This window comes from Corapipo altera, unplaced genomic scaffold (assembly GCF_003945725.1).
Source record: "Corapipo altera isolate COAL_440 unplaced genomic scaffold, ASM394572v1 24b, whole genome shotgun sequence".
Taxonomy (NCBI): domain Eukaryota; kingdom Metazoa; phylum Chordata; class Aves; order Passeriformes; family Pipridae; genus Corapipo; species Corapipo altera.
In genome coordinates, this window is record NW_020884888.1 from 3607952 (window position 1) to 3629476 (window position 21525).

General features: G+C 37.8%; 1 protein-coding gene across 1 annotated transcript in view; it reads right to left on the reverse strand.

Moving 5' to 3' along the window:
- The window catches only part of GALNT12 (polypeptide N-acetylgalactosaminyltransferase 12), a 46622-nt gene that overhangs the window by 13560 nt on the left and 11537 nt on the right, over positions 1–21525 (reverse strand). The window contains exons 2-7 of the mRNA XM_027644044.1: positions 18768–18937; positions 17888–18077; positions 14403–14588; positions 12041–12158; positions 5917–6093; positions 3230–3361 (exon numbers count right to left, since the gene is read on the reverse strand). Of these exons, the coding sequence (XP_027499845.1) occupies positions 3230–3361; positions 5917–6093; positions 12041–12158; positions 14403–14588; positions 17888–18077; positions 18768–18937 (973 nt within the window). The remainder of the gene's footprint in view (positions 1–3229; positions 3362–5916; positions 6094–12040; positions 12159–14402; positions 14589–17887; positions 18078–18767; positions 18938–21525) is intronic.

Sequence of the window (21525 nt, forward strand, 5' to 3'; positions counted from 1 at the left end):
TAACTTAAGTGCAATGTTGAAATGGCTATCTAGCACTGACTACTAAGATCCTCTGAAGGAACCAATGATGATTCATTGCGGGACTCACTGCTGGATTCATTTGCTCACCCCAGCAAGTCCACATCTCCCTGGAAGGCTCAAAAACATATAAGCATGTGGTTCAAGCCATGGTGTGTTCACTTGAGTTAACTATCAAACACTTGAATTTCTTCCCACTTCCTTTAAAAAAGTCCTTATCAGGCTTTCAGAGGCTGTACAGCCAACAAAGTAGTGCATATTTTCCCGTGATGGACATCAGATCTCCAGGTCTAGTCAGTCATAATCTTGGGTACCAGTTCGATTTCAAGTGGAAGCTCTACAATTTGGATTATAATGCAGTTTTAGAGATATACCCTAGAGGAGGCTGTTTTGGAGCCTCTGAGAACTTGGAATCTCAAACATGTTATGTTATCTTTGATAACATAATTTAAGCCAAATAGTTAAGATCTCTTCTTCTGTAAGCCTGTCCATATATCTCATGTGATATTTAAATTATTTATATAATGTGCTCTTTCATGTCACAGCAAAACAAAATTCTTCATGATTTTAAAATCTTTCTTTCTGATTTTCTCAAGGTTATATCTGGTTTAAATTAAAAGAAAATTATGACTAAGCATTTGGAAATTAATTGAAGATGAGATGGTCTTAGAGGAAAATGTGGAAGGAAGCTGCCAACAGAAAGATTCAAGTTTTTGATCTCCCAATTGATTCAGTTAGTCACAGATGCCTTTATGGTTAGATAGTCTCAACAGACATCTACCAACTTAGTTGCTTCACATTCAGATGGAAGAAATATCAGCTAGAAAGTCTTTGAGAAGAACAAAGAGAAACTTCTCATGTCAGAACATAGTATGGTCTCACAGTCAAGTCAAAAGTTCATGTCCCACACAAAGTTCCAAAGCTACTTGAAGCCCAAGGAGAACTAAGATGATATTTCTCTCATTTCTAGGCCTTGGGCAGTTTGCAGGAATGCAATCACATCTCAGGTGAAAAAATTCAAAATTCAGTATATTTAAGTAAAATTTTAGGCAGATAACTTTTTAGATGACCAAGCTTGGTAAGAATATTTTTATCTACATATCTAGAAAAAAAAATTAGCACAAGGGTGTATTTGTCAGTACACGGCACTGAATGCTGCCCAATAATTGTTTATTCTACTTCAAAAACACATGGCTGATTTATGGGTAATCTTAGATAGATTGTCAACTTCAGTTCAAAAGTGTAAAGGGAGATTTTCAAGGGAGGGACAAATCCCCACATGCCTTTGTATTCTCTTTGAACAATTAAATAACCTCACACTAAGGTATGCTGTTAACAAAGCTGCCACTTTTAAACATAGTATTTTTGTGAACCAGAAAAGCACTACACAGCTAAGGCAGAAGTAAAAACATGATCAATGACTCTTTGAAGAGAGCAGATAGAACTCAAAATCCACAAATCGGTTGAATCACTAGGTGTCATTTTTGCACTCAGTTTCTTAGAGTACAACTGTACTTTAATCACATTTTAAATTCTTCCTCCCCCCAAAAATGGTGTAATATTATGTTCACAACTAGATGACAGCATTTAAGAATTGTTTTAGAGAAATACAGAGCACACCTAAATTACACTATAGATACCTCAAGCAGCTCCGAACAAGAACTATTATTTCTAGGTACTGTCAACATCTTGCTTGAGGATGCCATGTGCAGTTAAATCGTGAAAGAAACTCCATAAATTCCTTCCCCTCCCCAGGAAGTTGAAGCATTATCACCACCACCAGTCCAGCTTTTCTTTTGGAGGGCAAAGGATGGAGGTGGAGGGAAGACAAAGTTACTTAACTGCTCCTGGAAGGTAAGTCTTATAATATCTTACTGCTTCAACTGTCCCTGACCTTATGAGTAGCAATCCAGCACAAAACAACAAAAACCACACTAATGTTGTACCATGGTTTGTTCAAGGTACTGGGTAATGGTGGGTAATACCTTTCATGCCAGGGATTACACAGAGATACTACCTCAAGTACAAGCTCCAAGACAAATGTAGGAGCGTGGTAACTCTCCCTGAGGTTCCTAAGGGCTTTGCTGACAACTGATGCACTCCCTTGTGGGAGCTCCCACAGCTCCCCATGGGAAATACAGTTCCCCATGGGAAACCACAGCATTTTCACATTAGGATCTTCTTCATTTAAGAAGTAACAAAGCTATTAGGGTAGACTGTGGGGAGACTTGGTTCTTGTATGTTTTGTATGCCCACAGTGATCAGATTTTTTCTGTTCCTGAAGGAGATCCAGCAGAGACTGAGTAACCGAAGGGCAGATGGCAGCAAGACAACAGCTGGAAGTGCTGCAGCAGTATGGAAACGCAGCTTAGTTGGATCTGCAGAGTGATCAAGCTGCCACCAAAAGTACTTCTAAGTCATTGTGGCATTGGTAATCAGGGAGGTATTTGATACATCTTTGCCTGGCGGAAAGGTGTAGTTTTGTCTTTCCAACAAGCAGCAGGCATATGGTGATTTTTCAGAAGAAACAGGTTATTTGTTGCATCATTCTCTGCCTTCATCCCTTCCAAATGAGATTACAGTAATGTGATATGCATGGAGCTATAGTTTATATTTGTTTGTAAGCTGCAAATAGCATAGTAAGCTGTTAAATCTTAAAAAGAGAAGTGGATTCTGATATTGAACCAACCCTTGCTGGTCTAAAGTGACCTCCTGATTAAAAATTAACATGTTGGTTTTAACATACAGAATCCCCTATGACTTGGGAGCACTTAGCACCAGCTGTCTTTCCCATTACCCTAGAGTGCCATAGTTTTCATCAGATAAAATGTGCAAAGACACATTTCAAAGCACACTCTTTCTCCTTTCAACTCTACAACTAAAAACTAAAACACTCTACTGTTCTCTTTTTTCACTATGCAAAGTTTAAAGAAATGAAAATTACATCCTTTGCCATGTTTAACAGTCTCAAGATGTCACTTAGAAGGAGAAATTGATGGCAACATTACCTGATCTACTCTCTCACAGAACTCTTTCATAAACAGCATGCCCTAAAATAAAGATTCTCATAGAAACCATGTTTTAAAGCCTATCAATTCTAACTGAATTCTACCAAAATCCCAAACTGACTTTGGCATAAAAACACATTCACACGGAGTTAGTAGGAGAGCTCAGAGAACTGCAAGGAGGACCCTTCTCAGCAGCCACATACCATTCCAAAGAAGCCTGGTCTGTCCTCGGGTACATGAAGTTCTGGATACACATTCTCCAAGAACCATTTGAAGTCCTTACATTTCAGCTTCTCTCGAAGAAGTCTTCTTTCTGTCACATCTCCATATGGCTCCTGAAAGAAAAAGAAAGAAAAAAGATTAAAAAAACCCCATCCAGAACAGATGCTCTCTTTTAAATTATCTATATACATTATTAGGAACCGTATGCTACAGTGATGAGTAGGACTTCTAGCCAGGAAAAATCACCATGTTTGGGTGCTGGATTTGATTTCATTATCCTTACATTCGTTAAATGTTGACAAAAAAGAATCAGAACTGTGCAAGTAAAACTTTCAAATATTCTAGAAGACATTCTGAGAAAACTCCCTGAATCCGTAAGTGAGGAAGCCCTTGAATACAGATTGCTGGAGACCAAGAAGGTGTATTGGAAAATAAGACTTCCTTTAACTGAATAATTGAAAATCTCAAAAGCAGTGAATGAATCTTGAGGATTTTAAATTATGTCACCATCCATTTGCAAACTACCTGTACAGTTTTACACTTAACTGATGAAACCTGTAAAATCTGCTAATGCTTCCTTTGAACTTCATAGTTTTGGGGGGTGGGAGTATGAAGTCATAAACCTCCAGAGAAAAGCTTTCATTGTAGGCTTTTTCTCTGTCTATGGATTGGAGCAGAGTTCACATCTTTTCATGTCTGTCTTCAAAAACCTACCTTTATATTGACTAGGGCTTCAGATAGTCAGGCATGAAATAGTGTTCACTGCCCCCAGATTTTTACAGGTCACTTGACACACTATTTCCTCAAACAACAAATTTATTTGCATTTCTCAAAGCTGTGGAAATACCACTGAAAACACAAAACAGATGTAAAGCAGAGGCAGAGATGCCTGTTTGAATAAACAAACAGCGTGACATATTAGTTCTGAGGTCTGAACATTAATCTTGAAGTGAAACTTCATGAAACCAATTTTTGCAGCCATAGCTTCAATCTTTTTTCCATTATGCTACAGAACTGGTTATTTGGGTTTGATGAAGTAAAAAAGTCTGCACTCAACTGATGCAACAAGTGGTGCACAGAGTATTATAGAAACCAGAGTTCATTGGCAAGAGCTCTGATATGGGAAAAAAAAAACACATGAGTTTCAGCTTACATCCATGGTGCTACAATAAGCCAATATGCAAAACTTCCAATACTAACACACAAATATCCTTTAAAGATAAAGCTCTGTCATTAGAGAAATAAGCTGCCCAGCATTTTACAAGAAAAACTGTCAGTGTTCATTGCTCTTTTTGCGTATGACAAGCAGAATCAGCCTGTCATTGCCTATGGGTGAATCCCACATTTCTCTCTAAGTCAGGCTCTAATAATAAGACCTAAATGGCTTTTATGACGTTAAAGTAAAAAAAAAATTACAAATGTGTAGACTATAATAGTCTAATTACCCAGTTTAATTCAAAGGAACACAAGATGGAAGCTAACCAAATGCAGCTTCCCCAGTATCCTCCAGTGTATCTTTTAAAAGCCTAACAGTTTCAAGAGCATTTTTTCCCCTGGCATATCTATTGGGGTAGGCCACTCAAATGTGCCGAGAGCTCCCTGTCCCTCAGTCCCTAAGCTCTGGTCTGGTGTAGCAGGAGACGAGTGCCCAGCAGCAACTGCAGGACAGCTCTCCTGAGGAACAAAACCAAAAAGCCAGTGCTTAGAAAACTTTCCATACAAAGAGTGGGCCTGGGAAGATCAGGCACCTCCAGAAACAAGTAACAGCACCGAATAATTTCTTTTAGGCCTGAATTCCAGGCCTTGTGTCAGAGGTTCATTTAAGCCATTTCTAGGCACTGTGAGGATATTTTCAGTGTTATGTGTCTTCCAGCCTCTCATGATAAATATGTCCAAGTTATTAATTTGCACACTGCTTTACTATTTTGACATACTCAATTTTCACAGTATTTATCTTCTTAAAAAGTGTTGTTAACAAATGATCTTGTATTTTCATTTCAAAGCAAATAAAAATACTAATTTTAAAAAAAACACCCAAAACAACAGAACCGATACTTTAAACATTTTATTGGGAACATTTTCATCTGAGTTCCCAGGACTTATTTTAATTAATTTAATCTTTTCAATATTGATTTTGGGTTTAGAGTTTCTTTAACAAACATGGTGCAGCAGTAAAGCAAACAGAAATATCTATTTTATTTTACATCAGTCCAAAGTTTTACAATTATCACAAGACAGGTAATTTTGCTAAGGATTATTATCATGCTGTTCATCTAAAGGTCTACTGTTCACTCAAATTTGTCAATTTGCATTCATTAATTGCATTTCTGTAATTCTTTATTGAGAGAATCCTGTATCAGCCATTTCACAGAAGTGCACAATTTAAGCTAAACAACTCCTTATTTTGGCCACCTCACTTAACATTATTCTTTCTTTCATTCATTCATTTAATATTGACATAGATTTGGCATTCTTGTAGTCTTACAGAATTGCAAATTTTTTCCAAGGAATTAAAAATTATACACTTATGCTATGCTTGAGAAAAAGTTTTAGAAGAAATAAGAAATGAACATAAAAAGCACTTCATGTTAAATATTAGCTTAATTAATAGTTAGTTCATTGAAAACAAAGCCTACTGAAATTGCAGGAACAATGGACTTGAACTCACCAGGCGAGCGTGTGGGTTTCGGTGGTAATAAAGTTCTTTATATTCATCCATCCACACTTCAGCTGCACGCACACTGTTTGCCAAAGCTTTGGACCGTGAGTATGGAGCTTGTTTGGGGAAAATGTGACCTACATGGGAGCAAGGATGGATCTCCAGACTTCCTCCACACTGCCATATCTGAGCAAGGAATTGATATTGTGTGTATCATTAATTTGAAACTTTGCAAGAAGAAGGATATAGTAAAAACAAGGATGTTGCTTCTCGAGAATCACACCATACTGTAAGTAACACATACAATAATTTTGTGTGTCACCTGATAATTAAACTAGATAAATTACATTCTTGTTGCTGTCAATAATTTGCTCTGACTTCATAAGGAGATAACCTCATCTCTGTTTTTATCTGGTGTGCAATATCCCTTTCTTAGCTTTACGTACTCATGACAGAATGTGGTCTATGATATATGTTATGCAGGCATTGTTTCTTTTCCAAATTAACCATGTGAATAGCCACTTCTGAAAGAAACCAATGGTTGATAACTAATCCTTACCAAAAATCTTTGCCTATATTCTGCTGGAAAGCTGACTTAGCAAAACAAGTAAGCTTGTCATATCATTGGAGAACAGTAAGTTGTATTTCCACTTGTACAATCAGCACTGTAGAAGAAAGGCATAAGTGCCTGGTGATAAAATCAAACTAACCTTTTCCACTGGAATGCTGGCAAAGGAACGAAAATGAAATGAAATGAAAAGAAGAAGCAAACTACTTCTGTAACTAACTTATGGTGGTCCAATCAACAACAGTGAAACAACCTCCCTTTTATCTAAACTAATATTCCTACTTGCTGCCAAGGAAAGTACTTGCATCTGAATATGGAATTGGCAGAACTAACTCTGCTCTTGTGCTCATCCTCCTGCCTCTGGCTCCCCAGGTCAGGAAATGTACTGCCCATAAGTGACCACCAAGTGGATCCATTAGCCTCAGCACTCTGTGCACATTTTTCTAATTATACTCTTCTCCTCTGAAAACCATGGACTTTTGGCAGTTTACCTACACACCCATTTTCCCATTACCCATTCTGATCTCAAATTTGATGTAATGAAAGGAAAGCACAGCTAGGTATTTCCTATTTAATATTGTGTGGGACCGCAATGTGGCAGATATCCTGTTCCTGAAAGGTGCCTGAAACAAGGTTTCTGAAATTTGGTCAGATAGGAGGAAAGGTGGAACATGTTACTGCACTTGAACTAACTTGAGGCTATCACCAATGACTCTGATAGACTTTCTAGAGATTTTTAGAATTCTCCTCGTGTATTCAAGTGTGCGTAAGTGGTAGCTTATCATTCCTTTGTAATGGAAGACAAAGGAAATTAGCTGAGATAGGTTTAAGGGGTAGAGGTTTACTCCCTGACAACCTTCTAGTATAAGACATACAATTTTAATTACACGTTATTCAATTGAACACAGCAGGAATTAAACATATAAGTTGCAAATAAAAGTTCTGTTGCTAACAATATTAAAAGATCAGTGATGAGATTTTTCCCACCTCTCTCTTTGGGACTTTTGGAGATTTAAAAAGTCAGTACAGACGAAGGCTTACAGCATACATAAAATGGAGCTTTTCCTTAGACTGTTATTTTTTTTAAAAAGATACTTAGAGTTTCTCTCAAATTTCTTAATTTGGAAATCAGTGAACGTTGTCTCCATTGATTTGATTTTGGATAACGACATCAGACCTTTGTGTGTGGCACAATATTGTGCTTAATTACAAAAGTGTAAGCACTCACATACATATGTTTACTTCTAAAACAAACTGTTTCCTTAAAGGTATAGGTAATTCATTATTCAACTATAGGGAGCAGTGGATAATCTTTACTTTCTGGATTTAAAATTCATATTTCTTGTTTTTCATGTGAGATTTCTCTCTTCTTTTTCACTGCTTTTCAGGGTAACAGTATGCTTGTCATTTGAACAGAAAGATGATTATAGGAATTATACAAGAAATCTAAAATGCTGTACTGATCTTTTAAACAATTTGCATATTTTCACATGTAAGTTACCCTACCGCCATTTTGAAAGCTGTTATGAAACCAGCTATCCACTTTCACTTTAAGATCTCCCTTTTTGAGAGTTGTTTCACAACAATGTTTTTCATAATTATTATTTCTATGTTCAAAATTAATTGTTAAGTTGCAGTTCATCATGCAAAATTTGTTAGCAAATATTAAAACCATTCAATTTATTAGTTTAACAATTTCCAACTCGTTGTAGTCCACCTAAGCATTTTTAATTCATCGTTACTTTTTAGATCAGTCTGTTTTTAAGCAAGATATGAGGAACAGACAATAAAGACTACTGAAGTGAAAATGTACAGTTAAAGCAGGCACATGCTTCAACTCTTCCTTGATAAAATTTGATTCCAATGGAATGAAATAGACTGACCATACCTCTGTTAAATTGATGACAAAAAGAGAAGTCCATAACAGCTGAATTTTCAATAGCTAAAACTCTCTAAAAAATAATTGTAGGTTGCTAAACAATGCTTATTGAATTCTACTTATTTCACTAAAACAGTCAAAACTTATCTTGTCTTCCCATTACAAAAGCAAATTAAATATATTTCAGCTAAACAATTCCTCAAAAGGTTTATTTATTTTCATTTGAATGGAAAGCATGACCTCTATATAAAATCAGGTACAAATGAACAGACATAAAACAAAGCCAGGAATTTAACAGAGAAACTAAAGTTGATTATTAAATGCTAAATAAGTGACTCTGGATAAGATTCTCCCATGAAACTATTTCTTCTGTAACAGAAAAGTACATTAGGTTACATGCATATTTTGCATGCTCACATACATAAAGAGATGTTTCTTTACTACGTCTGGCTAATTCACCGCTCACATTATAAAAGCATACATTTTTCCTTCACCTCGAGAAGAAAACAAGGTGACATTCCTTTTTACTTTCATTTTCATCTTGATGCATGCAGACTACCAGCATTTTTTCTTTTGTTTTCAGAGACGGGTGGTGGCATTACAAAAACCTACTGAAAATGCTCAGATCTTGCCTTTCAACCCCCTTCCCTGACAGGAAGGGGATTGGACAACTGACGTAATGCTGGGTCAGTGAATGCTAAAGAAGAAAAGCTCTATAAGCTCTACCAGTTCATTCTAACATCCTAGGACTCTCTAGAGGAAATAAAAAAATAAAAAAAGGATGCTACATCCTGAACAAAGACAAAATGTGAAAAACACTATGTTCCTGCCCCTCTCTCTGTTACAATTTTTCTTGCTGATTTGCAGCTGAGCCCCCCCGGGTGGTTCTCTTGCACAATCTGCTGGAAGCTGGGAGGGTGGAGGCACCTCAGACACATGGACCCATCCTGGCTGCTCCTGACACAAGACAGATTTCCATATCCAGACAGAAAGAAACAATACAAAAAGGCCAGAAAAGAGAAGACCCCAGGCGATCGGAGGCATATCACCCAGGCTCATGGGCAATAAAATTTCTAAAAGAAGAAAGGTCTTTTCACACATGGCGGGCTAAAGGACAGACCTCAGGTGTATCAAGCCTCAGTCTCCAGAAACAAACTTACATTGCAGTGCCACTAGCAGGACCAAGAGCAGAGGGAGGAAGGAAGCTGCAATCAGATTCCCCTTGCTCCTTGCACAAGAGGGAGAAGATGAAAGAGTATGTTTTTAATCCCTCTGAAAGAGGAGTTTGAATGCCCATTATGCCCATGAAGTGAAATTTTATCCAGCTAAATAGCATTAAGCAATCCAAAATCAAGGTACATTGACTCAATTCTGCATTCAGCACGTAGCTTCCATCTCTCTTAGTCATCATGCTTTTAGCAAAAGCTTTTTCCTTGTTGCACCTCTCAAAATCACAGAGAATTTCTTAGGTTTAGAATAACTGAAGTACAAGAAAGAGGAAGCTTGAGGACAAGTCTTTTCATGTCATCGGGAGAGAGTGGTGTTTACAGAAAGAAGAACAAAAATAAATTAATTTACAGTGGTTTTGAGTAGTCTTGCTCCTAATGTTCAGGTCTGACACATCTAGAAAACACAAGGACAACAGCATTAACACTGATTTATCCCTCCTGACCTCTTTGAGCACTGTGGGCAGCCAAAGAACACAGTTAAATAACATCATAGCACTCTGCTCTTTTCCACAAAAATCCTCACCACAGGGAGTACAAATAGAGGGGCTCCAAATCAAATAGAGGAAAGCATGTTGTGTACAAATGGCCAGATCCTACTGGCAATCTGCACCAGCAAAACTGACATGACAAGGCATATTGGTTGACTGTTGCATAGTCTACCCTGTAAAAATCATTTGTGTCCCAGAAGTCGCTTGATCCACCTGCACCCATGTGCCTGCTTGGCCCCTGTGGGGCACAGCAGCGTGCTCATGTGCTCTCTCCTGGAGACTCTGCTACTCCCTTTGTGGTCTTCCTGTGCACTAGGCCACCTCTGATACTTTCTCTGTCCCATGAGGAGACCACATGCTAAAGGAGCACTGCTCATACATGCTGCTGCACCTCATAAAAAATGAGACTGGCTGCTGGAGCCTCACAGAGGTCTATGGCAATGAAAACTTGGCTCTAGAGCAGCAGGCAGCACAGGGGCACTTCGAGTCATAAAGGGAAAGGATCAGGCTTGTTCTGCCTGCAAGCTTTTGTCTCCTGAAAAGCGACACAAGGAGTGGAGAGCCAACAACTGCATGCTGAGCACACTGTCTTTGAGATTTTCTAAAAGGAGTTGTAGTTCTCAATACCCCAGAACTGGAGACAGTTGGGAGATTTCTGCTTCAGAGGGACACAGTGCTGATGGAGGTGGGTCAACTTTTAGCTTCAGGTGGAGGCCTGCTGAATTAGACCAAGACTGCTAAGTAGGCTGTGTGTTTGGACTTGCATGACAGAAACTTTTCCCTGTGTGGAAAAGGAGGTGGCCATAAATGCAAACACCATTTCCAGCTGAGAAATCCCCCCTCCAAAAAGAAACCATGTCAACTCTATGCCTGTGCTTATTATCTTTCCTAATAATTTTCTTTCCATATTTCTGTACCCTCTGTGCTAGGATTCCTGCACTACAGGCAGCAGGAGACAGGAACAGCGACCAGGAAGACTCCATGCTTCTCTGATATCAAGAGAGGCAGACATCAAGAGAGACAGTCTGCTTATGCCTCCTTTCTCAAGAAAGTGGGTTTGTAACATTAAAATGCAATTTATCCCTGAAATCTGTTGTCACACGGTACCACAATTCAGTGACTCACAGAAAGGCAAATATGACCATAAAACATAACTGGTGATGGGCACAACAGACAAGGGAAATCCAGAACAATAAGTTGTGAATTCCCTGAAAGCCAAAAGCGGCCCTACAGTGTCCCTCTTGCTTCATGACTGGATTGCTTCAGTGAGCTAAGTGTGATATCGGGCAAACCATAGGCAGCCAGTGCTCAGTAGGAATCAGCCATGCACTCATAACAGCTGAGTTGAAGAGGACAGGACTGTCTTGCTTATCAGTCTGGACTATCTTGTGTCTCCTCTCTTTTTCCCTGCTGTAAATCTTTTTCATTACAGCTATCTGCCTCATACCTAAGCACTGGCCCACCCCCAGTGAGGTGCAGCTCTACAGTTCCTGGAGATCTTCCCCATCACCTTATATAACCCTTACATAAACTTTTCCTGAGGTGAAACAGAATAAAGCCTTAAAAGAAGTACAGGGGCTGCCTTGTCCTGCCCCACGGGGACCAGCTACCAGCTGCCTCTTGCTCACTCAATCAACCACATCAAAGAATTACAAATGCTTCTTTCCAATGACCTTCTTCAAGCCACAGAATGTAAACTTTACCCGCTAGTATCACACCACCACTTGTATTTTATACTGGCACTCAAAACAAAGATATGTTTTAAAAATTGCTTTTAAATGCCTATTTGGAAGGAAAATAACAGCTATGCCAAAGTGTGAGGAAAACATTCATATAAAGACCTTTAAAAATACTCTCTTCTTAACACTTGCTTTTATTACAGCTATTTCACTATGTAAAAGGGCATGAAGAAAGAAATAAGAAACTTGTTTTATTCTCAGGAAAAGAAACTTTCAATTAAGCCACCTACCCTAAATGAGAATTCAAGGTTTTCTCCTCCCCAGACTTCCATTCCTGTGTCATATGAACCAAGATAATCAAAATACTTTTTGCTCACAGAAAACAATCCACCTGCCATGGTTGGAGACCTGTAAAAGAGAATAGTGAATCTGAATTGAATAAGAAGCAAAAAAATTAATGAACCAATCAAACAGACAAAAAACCCCATCTATTTTTATTTTCTATTTTCTCAGTCTTTTCTGGATACAAAGTAAAAGCCAGACATTGATTGGTTATCATGAGGTCATTTAAATTAATTTTGTATTAAAAAAATTGTATCTGAAACAAGCTCCAGAATGTACAAATATTGTCTTTAAATACTTTTTTGCAATTGCAGTGTCTTTGTGTATAAATGAGTTGTCTCTTATCTTTACATAACAGAACATAAGTTTGGGGTTTTTGTAGCAGAACTGTATTAGTCAGCTCTGAAATTCTAAGTGCTGTACCTTTATGTATTTTATCTAAGTAATAATTAAAGAAATATTTGTGCTTTGGTAATTAATAACAACATTCTTGATCCCATTAAAATCAAGTGAAAAAACTCTCAGACATCAATTAAGAATTAAGTAAACCTAACCTCTAAAGACATTTGTTTTCTTTCTAAGATCTGCCCATTTGTATGTTCTTAAATTCTTTACTAAGTTTGAGGAAAAAAAAAATCAGGAGTCAAGACTGGATCCTCATGGAAGATCACAAGGCCCAGAGTGACAGTGCACTTAAGGGATGTACTTTCAGTAGGGTAGCATGGGCACACATACATAAACTTGTATTTGTTCAATAGTGTTCTTAATTGCTCATAGTCTTAGAAAATTACGCTCTTTAAAGTACCAAGTATATAATGCTGATTGGAATTGAGTTCAGCTGACATTTTATGAATTTTACTAAATTGCTGTTGAGGTAAATACTAAAAAAATGCAAGGTGCAGTGATCAATTAGTCTTAATCTGTCAAAACCAATTTTACCAGCTATCTTTTTTGAAGCAACACTGTCTCACATTGTCATATGCTGTTTCAAATAATGGAATGAGATGAGGCAAGACAGAAGGAAAAAAAACAAACTCCATAACCAGTCAAGTTCTTCTATCTCCCTCCAGAACTCATCTTTCCAAACACAGCTGTTGATGACACCACTCTTGGCACTGCTGCTTTCTCCAGACACTTGTCGAGCTCACAGTCCCCAGGCTACTATGAAACTTTATCCCTCATCGTTCTCCTCTTAGCATGTCAAAAACAATTCTTCTTGTCATGAAGAAGAAAAAAGCATCATATTTGAGCTAAAGGATTTTAAAACATTTACTCTATTTTGAATTTTTTTGAAGGAGGATGTGGACTAATATATGCTGAGAAGGACTAAACTACTGCCTCATTTTTACCATGTAAAAAAAATGTTCTCTCAGTTGAGGATAAGTTCATTAATATTTGTGAAGTACTGGGTATTATTATCATGATATGCCACCTAGAAAAGACTGAGAAAAATTAATCACTCTGTATTTGCTGTAGTCTATAAGATAACATATTATAAATAGAAGTAAGTACTAACAAAAATGCCAAACAGCTTAATTTATTACAATACACTGCTGAAATAGAGTAACTTTCAAGTTGAACACAGCAGACCCTCAACTATCAGGATTTTATCCACAGTGCCCATTTTCGAGACGCATTGTTTGTTCTATTACCTTACCTCTCCTAAAAACACAACATAGAGTGACAAATAATACCAACCAATTGTAACTAATCTTAAATTAAAACAAAACTAATGCCCACAAGGAAGACATCAGAGTGAGCTCCTGTGAGATAGCCCTTAAGAGAAAACCTTGGTGGATAGAGCTGTATCGTTTCATCTCAACAAAAAACTGGCAAACTGGCTCACCTTTGAAAATAGCATAAGGAACCACCGCTATGGTTACAGCACAGATAAAGTCTTCAAAATAACTTTTGCATTCTAACTGGCTAATGATTTTTTTCTCTTTTCATCATTGCCCATGATGTTTTTTACAACACGGAGCTCTTCGCTTTGCACAGAGAACATCCTTCAGTATTTATCAGTTACACCCCTTCCAAGCACTGATAAACATCTCTGGGAGTTTGCCTAGAGGAGTCAAAAGACTACTTTGTAATAAGGATTCTATATGGAAGATGACATAGGAGTTTCAGCTTTTAGACCAGTATTTTTTTCAAGACCATGGTAAGCAGGAGCTATTTTGTAAAAAATGGGGAACTAAGCAAAATAAGTGATTTTTAGTAATATGCTTATTTCTCAAATATTTTTCAGCACCTGGCATTTTCAGGTGAAATCAAAAACACATTCACAGCATAAGATGCATAAAAATTAACCTGATCACATCAGTCTTGGACTTCCTCCGTTTTTGTTCTCTTTCAGGGGTACTATGCCAAGTGAAGACCAGCCTCCAGTCAAATCCACCAATCTGTGGCTCACCAGCATTTCCCAAGTATTCAAATGTATTCCAGTCAATAACATCAATAACAGGGCAGACGACAGCTGTTTCTTCTTCCGCAATCCTGGTATTTTTTTAAAACAAAAGGGTAACTTCCATTAGAAACTTCTCTCAAAAGCTATAACTGACAAGAACAAGGAATGCTTACAGATACCAAACACAAAGTTTTGCTCCTTTTCAATTCACACTGCAATACAAGGAAATGATGGCTACAGAAATAACCACCAGTTTCCCACTGAGGATGCATCAGGAGGATGTATCAGGATGGACTCAGCTATAGGCATCTGGTAAGCATCAATCTTCCTGGACAGTGGAAGGGAGGAATGTCAGATGACTTAAGATAACACATTAAGCATCTGGCTTGGCTTCCATAGCCAGCATCACATTCTCAAAAAAAAAAGTCTGTTTTCTTTTTGTACAGGTTGCTGCGTTTAAGAGAGTAGCATGATTGTATAGTTCTGCCAAGGTGAATAATAAATTAGCCAGCCTCTTGGCCCTCAAAGTCATGGCTGTTCCTGTGATAATCCACAAAAAGTTACACTAAGTACTACAACAATAACTCAAAAAGAAGCCATGAGTTTTAATGTTGCGTATTCTTTTGAACACACAACAGTGGAATTAGATCTCCAACAGTGAAATATACATAAAGGAGGCTTCCGGAAACCCTGGCAATATAGGAGATGAAAAGGAGAAATGAGATAGCACTGCAGAATTACATACCTATCAGCAAGGGTGATCTAAAGATAGTCAAGATCTTTATCATACTAAGAATACATCAGAACTGATGACATTTCTTGCAGATCTACTTCTTCAAGAAGATAAACCCCTTCCTCCCATTCCTCAATACCGTGCAGGGTTTTCTGGATTCCTTTCCAAAGCCATTTGCCCTTACAAATGGCAGCAGGATTCTTTGCCTTCTCCTCAACTTCTGGAAAGGCCTGTCTCAGTACTAGGGGCAACTTCAAGCACACAAGCTCAAGCTAAGGTCTTTCTTCTAAATCACTCTTTAGCATCTTCTCTACACTAGTGTTAGACATCCCCTGATAGCTCAGTGCAATGAAGTGACATGTTTGACTTTAAGATGCTGGTACTTGTTTTAGCCCTTAGTCTTCTGGTTTACATATTCCAGAGGTGAAGGAAAAATGAACATATTATATTGTCAAATAAGTAAGAGATACAGTGTATCTGCCATTCAAAGAGAGCCAGTTCCTCATGGGATTATTAAGATTAAAACCCGCAGGCTGACCAAGGGCTCAGACTCTGAAATTAGAGCAGTTTGTGAAGGTTAAATGCAGCAGAGAACAGCAGCAGTTCCACAGAAGTATTGTCTAAGCTGACAAAGACTGCCTTAAGTATGAAATGGTCTCTTGTTGCTAGAGGGAATATGCAACACAGCTGTTTTCTTCATTTTCATCTTCCATTGAAATCTTGAGCACACAAAAGGGCTTATACAAATATTGCTATCTGCTCTCTCAGTCACATAAAACTAATGTGCAAAGCAATGAGAATCATATGTACACAGAGGAAAAAATCCCAATAAAATGTAAAAATGCTTTGCTGCTCCTGTAACAAGTAGGAAAAGGAGTAAAAATTAGGTAGCTGGAATATGATTTTAGTTGTGAAAGGAATCACATAAGTGAAAAGCCATCTCTTTTTCCATAAGTTAAGAATTAATTAGATGGTACAAGGCACAGGCAGCTTACAAATACAACCACATTTGTGCTATAAAATGCACTGTTGTATTGCTCCCATACATTTGAGTCAGATATGCCATGGGAAATTCCCCTTAGAGATGTACATCTGCATCTGCAGCAAGAAGACCAAGAATTCCAAGACACATTCAGGGCTAACTTTTTACAGAAGGTGATTTATAACGGGTAAAATTATCCCAATCCTTCCTCAAGATTGCCACCTAGTGGTGTGCTAAAGAAATGAAGAAATTTCAGAATCGTCTCCACAGTCACAGTGTTTCTTTAGAAGCCAGTCGTTAAACCCATGCTCATTATTTGATGTTTACCCCTTTTCCTTTCTTCAAACTATCATAGTTAACCCACAGTCATCTGGAGTGTACGGCATGAAACTTAGAAACAAGGTAAGTATGGCAATTTTAAGAAAACAAAAAACTAAAATAGTATTCTAGGTACAATTTCAAATGGACCTGGGGAGTTAGTTTGAGAACACATCCCACTTTGTATCAGGAAGACTTGCATACATCAAGACAGCATGTGATTTTGGAAGTCTTTCTCCATTTTGCATAGGGCTGTTTTTTCTGGTCTGTATCCAAAGTCTATAGTAGCCCATGGGAAACTTTACAGGATGCAAATCAAACCACTGGCCTGGAGGAAAGAACTTTTTTTAACTGTGTTTTAAGGAGAACTGGTTTTCTATACAGAATATTTGGGAGTGTGATTCAGGTACTCTATCCATCAGCATATCCTAATGGCATCCAAGGAGGTAAAGCCATAAGCTGTCAGTAAGGAGGACGAAGCACTGGATGTGATGTGAGGGCAGCAGGGTGCTGTGGTGAGGTGTGCCAGTGGCAGAACTGACAGCAGGAAAAGTGCATGTATGGCTGATGAATATGCATGGATGAGGCTTCAAGAATACCCTAAATATTCAAAGCTGTAATGGAGAGCTTGTATTCTGGTTTCCAGGTTTTTTTCTTGCAGCTTTTGGAGGCTTCTTGGGGTTTTTGTTTTCTTTGTTTGTTTGTTTTTAATCAATGGAAGTTTTCTGAACAGCCTGGCAGATCTGCAGTATAGACAAGAGACTACATAGGTGTAAAGTTCAGTGTCCCGGGACAGATGGTTTCCAAGTCAAAGTCAGTGTTGACATAGCATTAACTCCTCCCTATCCTACCCCATCATGTTTTATATTAGAACCAGTTTGGAAAGACGGATTTCCTCAGGACTAGGAAGATGCAGTTTTTTGACTTCTATTCCACTCTGCGTATGCGCACATTGTCCTGCAATAGGGCACGTCTCGGGCATGCATCTTTCCAGACCTTCTTCTCATCCACAACCCTGGCTGACAGAAGCAGCCACCTTTCCCAAGGTAGTTTCAAAGCTGAGGGTGCGGGGATTCCTCTTCCTGAAAAATTTCCCTTGTCTGAAGAAAAAAAGCAACTTGGTCCCCAAGAATAAAAAAAAAAAAAAAAAAAAAAAAAAAAATCCCATTTCCTGATCTTTCACACTTCCATTTGCTTCCCCATAGCCAGGAGACAAACACTTGCAGTGCCTCAGGGACCAGGCTGCAGTAACATTTGGTAAACTACAAGTCATTTTTCCAGTGCAGAGGAGTGCCAAATTGTCTTGTCTCTTCTTCTCCAGTGGGAAAGAAAACCAGCCCAGAGCATCAGCTCACCTTTCCAACAGTGGCTCCAGCCAGCCCTCATGGCATTCACAGTGGCAGTCCAGGAAGGTCAGGATGTCTCCTTTTGCCACAGATGCCCCCAGCAGCCGGGCTCGAACCAGCCCCTCTCGCTTATTTGCCCGGATAAGACGCACCTTGCGTAAACCAGCCACGTAGTTCTCCAAAGTCTCCTTTAAATGTTCTATAACAAACAAACAAACAGAAAAGTAATAATATAGTTCTGGAACAATTTGTTAATATCAAGCTACAGAAAGTTATCTCCTCAGTAGCATATTGCTTATAGCAGTACCCTAAAGATACTGGCAGTTTGAACTCCTAAGAAAGGACATGGAAAAAACACAGAACCTAGATGGACAAAAATAATGGTTACTTTTAAGAAATCAAATGCTTTACATTTGGCCCTGCAATTCATTTTCAGATTGTCAAGTGCTTCTCAAATGTTACTTAAAGATTTGTCTGTGTTTTACTCTTAACACAATTCATGTGTAGTGAAAAATGCCAGCAGTGCCTTTGTGTCCCATTATTCAAACTAAACCAAAGAACTAGGTAGCTGTCATTACTTGAGACACCAGGGCAACCTTAGAGCAATCAAAACTTGCTCAAATCAGGCAACTTAAAATGTTTCAACAGACTGTACGTTATCTATGCAGGCAAGCACTCACATACAACACATGCTTCCCCATTCTAAACTAATTTTGGTTCAGAAGCCAAATTTTTCCCTGGCACACTACAAGAAAAAATATTTTCCAATTAGATGCCTATGTTGTACAATATTATGGTATGTGACCTAAACAGCATAACTTTCTCCTGTGGACTGGCTGACCAAAAAAGCCCATCAACAATCAACATTGTTTAGAATTACTCTTCCTACCTTTGTCACTGTAATCATCTACAAGAATAATTTCTTCCAAAAGAATATCTGGGGATGTCTCAAGAACACTGTGAACAGTTCGCAGAAGTGTTGACCAAGCCTCATTATAAAAAGCTATCACAACGGAGGTTTTTGGCAGGTTATAATAATCATACATCTTCTCTCTGCATCTGTAAGGGAGGGTATTACATTTAGTACAAGTGCAAAAACATTTGTTAGCTTTCAGAAAATGATTCTCAAATGAAGAATTTGTATGCTATTTACTAAAGGTAAGCAAGAACATAGGATCTTAAAAGAACTGTATGTTTGTGGAAAAGTCATACAAACACTTTCAGGAAGCTGCTCTTCTAGAAGTTCTATTTTCTTAGAAGCTTTATGACTAAAATTTTGCAAACTCTCAAAATGTCTAAAAAGAAAAATAATAAGAGGTATTCTGGGCTGGTGTACATGCAGTAGCTGTTTTTGTACAATATTAATTCAAGTAGAAGAAGAAGCAAAAGCCAAAACATGCCGCAGATTACAGAAAGAATATTAAAAAACAAACAAATAAAAAACAAGCAAACAAATCCCCAGCAACCTAAGTGCAGTAAAACCAGTAACATTAATTACTGATCACTTGTGCTTTGGAAAACAAATGTAGACAGTAAAAATATAACTGTGAAGGAACAGCAACATATAAAGAGGAAAAAAAAACAACAACCAGCAACAGAACTGAGACATATGTACACTAACGTAGAAATTGGAAAGATCACAGAACTGCCAAAATATAATAGTGAAATCCGGAAAAACCGTAAACAGACATAGAAATGCGTGAGTTTGGGTCTACAGAGAGCCAGGAAATTTGCAAGCCATTGAATTAAGCTCCAGAATGTATCTGCTATAAATACATAAAGGAACTTCCCTAAATGATCGTAAGGATGTCAAGAAAATTACAACTGAGCCAAATGTATAAATTGTTAAAAGAATCCACTGGTCTAAAAGAATTTTAAAATAATGATCGTATTTATTACAATTTCTCCCCTTTGCTTAGAGCATTCCACATTAGCACTTTTATTAAAACTCAATAGAAATGGTTTCGAGATGTTGGAACTTTCTTATGTCTCCAGCTTACTGCCTGGAGTCACCAGGGCTTATAAGGGGCAGCAGGACATACTTCAACTCCTGTAGACTGCTAGGTCACAACAGATACCAAAGCAGGTAGGACATCCCTCCTATTGAAACAGAACAGCAACGAGTCCTCCAAAACCCATGGTATTGGGAGCAGAAAAAGGAAATCAAATTGATCAGTAGGAAACCTGAAAGCAAAATCCCTTAGGTCAATTTAGGGGCACCAAAATTCCCCAAAACACTCAGAAAACAACATTAAAAGCAAACTGCTTACCTACAGCACACTGAGAAAGTATTTACAAACTATTTAACACTGCTGTGTTTCCAATTAAAAAAGACTTGCAGGTTTCTTTAAAGATTATGCAACTATTAAGATCTATTGTACAGAAAGAAAAAAAAAGTCTGAATCTGAATATTCATAGAATTAAAATTCTTATGAGGAAAATAAAAGGTCTGTAGAATATTTCTGTAATAAATACCTGAAAATGAGGAAGGAAGGAGGATTCATACCTACTGTATGAATCCAATTTTGAAAACTCATATTTACTTAAGCCTAACTGAAAAACTATTTACGCTCAGTACTGCCAGGAAAAAATTCTCCCTTTTTATTACAGTCACTTGTACCACATAATTTTGAACTAATTTCTTGATGAAAATAGGATTTTCACATACCCATTTTAGAAAACTGAAGGAAAATATAAATAAATAAAAACCCCACCAGTAAAACTTTCTCTGGAAAATATGGCAGAAAGATTCACAGAATAACAATGCTGTGTTCCATTATTTAAATAAGAAGGAAATCCAAAAGGTCTAAAGAAGCTTATAAGCCTAATTATAGATTAAAGACTTCAACAGATTTGCCTGAAAATTACATGCTGGAGACGGCAAACATAATTTGGCACACAGCAAGGCAATCCCCAAAGTGTTTATGATTCACTGTGTATTGCTGCCTCCTTCCTTGAGCACACTTCACACTGTAGGAAAAGGTCAGCCTCCTACAGGACATAACAGAGCACACATTTTTTAGGTTTCTGAAGTCAAGAAAGAGGTCAAAACTAAAACTTACAATCCCTAAAGAGAGTCTACAAGAAAGCTGATGAAGGATTTTTTACAAGGGCCTGTAGTGATAGGACAAGGAGGAATGGTTTTAAACTTCCTCTTTAAAGGAAAATTAAAAAAAATTTTAAAAAAATAGTAAAAATCCATTATTCAACTTCTATGCAGACTTACATGTTTATCTCAAAAATTATTTCCAAGACATATATTTTTTGCTAAATTGCTACAAGATCTCTACTGTTAGCAGTCTCAAGCATGGCTGTTAAAATGAGGCACACTTTTCCTCATCTTTCGGTAATGAAAGAAATTTCAAAGAGTTTTGCTAAGCCTTAAAAATTAATCCCATTGGAGAGATTACAAACTCAAAGCATTTAAACCCTGCAAAAATTATAGTGCAAGAAAATCTTTAAAAAGCTAATGAATCCCTGAAATGGAAATGCTTGGAAGTGTTGCTGAATAGCGATTAAGTGGCATGTATATGGACAACTTCACAAGATCATCATGGTTGGGCTTCACGAACAAAGATTTAGGAAGGCTCTATCCACATTTGTTACAGGCACGCTGGTGGCTTATGAGGCCAATACATGACAGACAT